The sequence below is a fragment of the Dermacentor albipictus genome, chromosome 10 (assembly GCF_038994185.2).
Source record: "Dermacentor albipictus isolate Rhodes 1998 colony chromosome 10, USDA_Dalb.pri_finalv2, whole genome shotgun sequence".
NCBI classification, from domain to species: Eukaryota; Metazoa; Arthropoda; class Arachnida; order Ixodida; family Ixodidae; genus Dermacentor; species Dermacentor albipictus.
The window spans coordinates 88,700,535-88,706,534 of NC_091830.1; the positions used below are offsets into that span (position 1 = coordinate 88,700,535).

The 6,000-nt window shown below is 47.4% G+C and overlaps 1 protein-coding gene across 8 annotated transcripts in view; it reads left to right on the forward strand.

Annotated features, from left to right (window-relative positions):
- Positions 1–5,003, forward strand: part of LOC135910242 (Na(+)/dicarboxylate cotransporter 3-like) — a 60,364-nt gene extending 55,361 nt beyond the window's left edge. For all 8 annotated transcript variants that reach the window (XM_065442294.1, XM_070526855.1, XM_065442296.1 and 5 more), the window contains 2 exons: positions 3,052–3,189; positions 4,763–5,003. In XM_065442294.1, the coding sequence (XP_065298366.1) occupies positions 3,052–3,189; positions 4,763–4,906 (282 nt within the window). In that variant the 3' untranslated portion in view covers positions 4,907–5,003. The remainder of the gene's footprint in view (positions 1–3,051; positions 3,190–4,762) is intronic.
- The last annotated feature ends 997 nt before the right edge of the window (positions 5,004–6,000 follow it).

A 6,000-nucleotide genomic window follows, 5' to 3' on the forward strand; every position in this document is an offset into this window, starting at 1 on the left:
GTGTATCCCGTAGCGTAGAGCTTGTCTTTAAGGGTCCACACTGCGTACGTATGTAGGCTTAGATTAGCCATGCATCACTCACGTGGCGCCGACGACCCCGCTACAGCGCCAGGCTTGCGGTTAGACGAACGTTCTACATTCGCCTGCTCGAACGTGAGCGGCACTGGCTAACTCTCCCACAGCTGATCGTGCACGCTTGCGCAAATGCCCAAGAAAGTGGTCAATAAATTTCTTGATTGCGTAAAATGTGCGGAATATCTCGGGTAACTCGACTCCCACCTTATTTCTCCGTCCAGTATCATTCTGTTTTTTTTTGTACATTATTCCTACATTTCATTCAAACATAACTGTTAATTTCCCCTGTGCTTTATCCGTCCTCGTTGCCTGTTTCCTTTTTTTTTTCGTGAGTGTGTGACTAACAAAACATTGACCTCCTCGGATTGCCTTATTCTTCTCGCCGCTCACGTAGTATGTATGTACGTGACTTAACTTTGACGTCAGAGATATCTGATTAGTCTTTGTCAATAGACCGTCGCCGTGCCTGTGCCCGAGAGGGGTGGCGGTGTTCTTGAGGGTACACTGTCATTTAATTTTAATGAGCCGTCAGGTACGACTACTGATTAGGCAGCACGAGTGTGCCGCACAAAAGTATTTGCGCCATTTTTTTTATACCTTCGTCGGGCGTAACAGCTGAGCGGACGAAGAAGACAACCGCGAGGCCCAGTGTTATTTGACGCGGTCGTTCTTAGTAGCCCTAATTCTGAGTTTAACTTTCATTCACGGAATTTCAACATCCGAAATGCAGCACCGAGTCCATTAGAGACGCCGTAATGTCTAGCTGTGGGCTAATTTATAACAACTGGAATCCTTCAGATGAAACAGTTACCGCGACTAGGAGTCGGACCGGTGACTTCCTGGTTAGCAACCAATTATCGGAACCACTAAGCTATTGTGGCAGGTTCGACCCTAATCTTACTCATTCTCCAGCAGCCTCACGGAAATTCAGTAAGCTCAGCTATGTACGCTATACACTTTCCATCTGGCGAAGGTTTACAATCTGTTGGCGTGATTTTAGATAGAGTTAGTTGAGTGTCCTGGAAGGCCACTGCTGAAGGGAACGCAAGGCCTAGCCGAATTAGAAAAATGCTTCTTGCCTGGCACTTACTATTACAGGGTGTCTACAAACCGGGAAAACCGGGAAAACCGGGAATTCTCAGGGATTTTGAGTAGTCTGGAAAAAGTCAGGGAAAACTCAGGGAATTTGGGCCTCTATCAGGGAAAATTAGCGGCAATTTTATTGAAAGGGTCGAAAGTCGCGGTAATGCTGGCTCGAGTAGCAGACAGGAATCGTAATGAATCGTCTTTGACGCGCTGTCGTTGGCAGGAGGAGTTGCCAGTGTACAGTCAACGAGCGACTTTCCGGATTCCCGATAACTTGGACGGCTTCGCGGCGCCACCTCGTACCCCATAGAGTCAACGTATCAGAACGTGTGAAATTTCCGACGCAAGATCTCTTTGCCGTCCGATTTTTCGGACGTTTTGCCGCGACCGCAGGTCCGAAACGGCATTAATCAAAGGCACCACCGCTGCCGTTTTGATTACTTCGCCGCCGCGTTACCGGCACTCTCGCACGCAGATCCGCTGGCACCCGTTGCCGCCACTGCGGCAACGCTAGGCCTAGCTGCTTCGACGTTCGCTATGAAGCTTCTTGCCATTGGGTGCCGAACTTTTTATTGAAAGAATTCACTGCTGTCAGCAATGGCACGGACTCCACCTTTGTGGTCCTCGCGATTGGCTTAGAAACTTGGAAAACACGGTGCTTTGCATAATGCCGGTTCGTGAAAGTCAGCTTCGCCTCTGTACAGAAATGTTACTCGGTAAAGCTTACGAAAAAGTATTGCAGTGAAGCATAACAAGCGTGGGAAGGGGCTATTGCCACGGAATACAGTATGTATATTTTAATTATACACGCGGGCACCCGGCATTTCCTGTCACAGTACGAGCACACGTATGCCTAATATGTGTGCCGACAGGCCTTCAGAGCGTTTTTGAACGTGTCTGTGGCGGTTTGAGCCCCTAAGGGCAGTAAATGACACACATTTATTTTTTTTCCAACTGGCCGATTTTTCGGACGTTTTCGCGGCCCCCAGGGAGCTCGAAAAATCGGTCGTGGACTGTGCAACTGATCAAGATGCTTCAAATAGTCCTTGGGGCGAACGAGTGGCGGAAGGCGGACAAGAACAGAAGTGACCTACGCATTGAGGAATAAACGAGAAAGGAAGCTTGTTGCCGCCGTTTTGAAAGAGCTTGAGCTCAAAAAGTAAAGTTTTGGCTGATGCCGAGATGCAGGTGTCCCTCATCCAAACCAAAATACACGCTTTGAAGCAGTGCAACACAACACTCGGGCGTCGTGCGCGGACTGAGAGTATGTCAGGACTGTTGAGGTTGACTTACGAGCTGTTGAGAGAGAATCTCAATTGTGACAGAGTTCAGGCCTCATCCCCCTGAGGTTGCTATCAGTTGCTGGAAATAGCTCATATTAGAAAATATTTGCCTTTGTATGCATCTCCTTTTTATTCGTACTTTATAATGTCCGACCCTATTTGCAATTGTTTTCGAAGACACTTTATTTGCTGTGCATTTTACTAACCCCTGCCTTCTATTCTCTTTTTGAATAACATAAACACTGCTCCTTAGTATTCAAATCGGATTAAGCTGCTTTTTTTTTCATGTGCTTACTAGAGAGTGACAGCATCAGGCGATATGGTTCCAGCCCGTCTTGATATAAAACATAGTTCTGCATCACTCAGGGAAATTTGCAATGGCACTCAGGGAAAACCTGGAAAACTCAGGGAATTTGGAAATGTCAACTTGGTAGACACCCTGTATTAGCAATTTGTATTTTGTCCTTGTTTTCTTCCTTACGAGCTTGTTTAGTTGAAGCAGGTCAAACCTTGGTTCTGATGAACGTTAACGGCCCTGCTAGGTTATGAACGGCTTCGATGAAGCACTCAGAGCGCTCGACCGATGCCTGCGATGTGGGCGGTGCAGATTCGAGCCCGGAAGGTGAACCCCCTGATGCTGATGCTGCCCGTGACTCGGCTGGCCTCGGCCACCTTCTCCATATCGACGTCATCGCAGAATAACGCTCTGCTCAGGGATTGCGGTGGTCTGTCGGCTCTTGACATGGTGAGTGTTGAGAATAGTTAGTGTCTGTACCATACTTCTGTCTGTTTTAGTTTTTTTAACCGTTTCAGTGACGCTGTCACTCCGCAGTGCTTTTTGTGTGTTCATGCGGAGGCGACATGCTAGAGGAGGAGTGCCTTCAAAATTTGTAAACGGTTGCTGTTAAAAAATCACTATAGGTACCGACTTGCATCTTTGTACTTTGGTGCTGCATGATCTTCAGCCAATTTTAATGCCCACTACAGGGCGAAGGGCTCTCCCTGTGGTCTCCAATTACCCCTGTGTTGCGCTAGCTGACTCCAACTATCATTCTATCTAATTTTCTGCCGCCCTCCAAGGCGCGTCCCTTAGCTTGGAACCTATTCCGTTACTCTAATGGCCCACCGGTGATCTACCCTACACATTACATGGTCTGCCCAGCTCCACTTTCTTCTTTTAAATGTCATCTAGAACATCCCCTATCCCCGTTTTCTATATAAGCTTATGTAACCGTAATGTTTACCGGTAAACGCTGACCGCGAACGCTATGCACCGAAGCGGGCTTTCCTGTATAAACGTGGCCTTTTGCGTGGGCCGCGATGCGGCGGAGGCGAGCGCCATCTGGAGGTATGGAAAGGAACCTGGCGCGCCGCTCCGTGGCCCCCGAGACATACGCGTGCAAATGGCGGGCGCCACGGCCGGTGTGTGAATGGTAGAAACGTTGGAAAAGGGGTTTCTTCGAGTTTTCGCGTAACAGAATTATGTTTTCTCGTATAGTCAAATTAAGATTCGAGAGATGCCATGTCTGTAGCTTGTGTGCATGTCGTAGTTCGCGATTTTTGTGCGTATTTTAGCTTGAGAAACTCAATTCATTAAATTCATTGCGTCACATGGATGGCCTGGGTATGGGTGGTTCGAAAATCTCTTTTACCGGAACGACGTCCGACGGCGGACGCCGACGCAGGATCTTGTGACACGGGCTCCTTAACGCTGTCGCGTTACAAGCGCCAAATAATTCGTTGATACAGAAAGACACTATGGGCAAACCGCTCTACGTGCACAGGTTGTCTTCTATTGTCCTGGTGATTTATTGTGCTCTAACTCCCGCTCGTGCGCACTTTACAACGTTATCCGCTGCTAGCGTAAGGTGTTTCACAAACGCTCCTTACTGTTGCACATAATAACCACTTCGTTGAGATCTTGAAGAAAGGGGGTAAACCGAGGGGCCCGATTTTATTAATCATATCATGAGAAGCCAACAAACAAGGACGCCAAGGAACACATGGGAGAAGTTGCTTGTACTTACTAATTGAATTAAGGAAATGATAAATTAGTGACAATCAAAGCGGATGAAAAAACAACTTGCCGCAGCCGGGGAACGATCCCACGTTTTCGCATTACGGGTGCGATGCTCTAACCAGTTGAGCTACCGCGGCGCGGTTGCTCAACTCATGTAACCGTCCTCATGTAACCGTCTTCGGGCGATAAGCACATTCCGGTCAAGTCTTGGATAATGAACGTTTGTAGGCGAGAGGTACAGATGCCATCTCAGACACAAATTCGTGCATCCACAGAATGCGTGCTGCTGTTCTTGCAGATTACCATTGGAGGACAGCTACACATCGTGTTCGCGGTGCTGGAGTTACTCAGCATCCTGACGGTTGGCTACGCCATGTTCGACCTGGATTCATTTCCTTACTGGGCACTCCCCAACGCAACCAGGACCACGGAGCGGATATGACGGGCTAACGCGAGCCCATCCTTTCAGGGCTTTGTGGGTTTCTTTAAGATTGCCGTTTAAATGTGTGTAATATATTTCCATCACTACTGTTGAACAATTTGTGGTGTAGCAACACATTTTCTTCGGCGAGTTCATTCACAAAAAGGAGGTAAAAATCATAGCACAATAAGAACTGCGACAATAACGGCGCACAGTATATTTTCCTTGTTATATGGTTTTTGACGCAGCATTGCGGTTAAAGTCATCTGTCATCTGGTTAAATTTTTAATTTTGTAGGTCACTGTTACTGTTCTTGTGAGATCTTATTTACGATTTTGGGGGGGGGGGCTACTGCGTGTGGACGCCATTGTATATATGCCTCAGAACTTTGCAGCATAGTGTTAAACGCAATCTTGATTGCCCTTTACCGTTTCTATTACGGTATTCTGCGCGTTTTCGCTATGAAGTTCAGTACAGATGCGGCGGTATCCGTGTCTTCTGAGTTTTGCTTTGGTGGCCTTAGTCATATGTCACCAATGTGATGTCCAATGAATGACCATATGCTTGAATTTTCAATAAACTTTAGTTGGAAGTTGAGCGCCTTTTCCGTTAACTGTATTTTTATTCCTGTCTCTCCGTGCTATGATATGCACTCCTTCACTTTGCGATGCAGTCACTGTAGATCATTCGGTCCGAAACCACATTGCTCACGTTCGACTGACGCCGTGAATCATGCCGTCCGTTATGCGACTTCAAAAACAAAAATAATTTTTACGAGAACAGTAGTCTAGCGGAAACCATCGTTTTAATCGCAAACGAAAGGCACACAAGCAATAGAATTGCTCCACCCGCCGTGGTTGCTCAGTCGCTATGGTGTTAGGCTGCTAAGCACGAGGTCGCGGGATCGAATCCCGGCCACGGCGGCCGCATTTCGATGGGGGCGAAATGCGAAAACACCCGTGTACTTAGATTTAGGTGCACGTTAAAGAACCCCAGGTGGTCGAAATTTCCGGAGTCCTCCACTACGGCGTGCCTCATAATCAGAAAGTGGTTTTGGCACATAAAACCCCATAATTTAATTTTTAATAGAATTGCTACGTTTACTTGCCCTGACA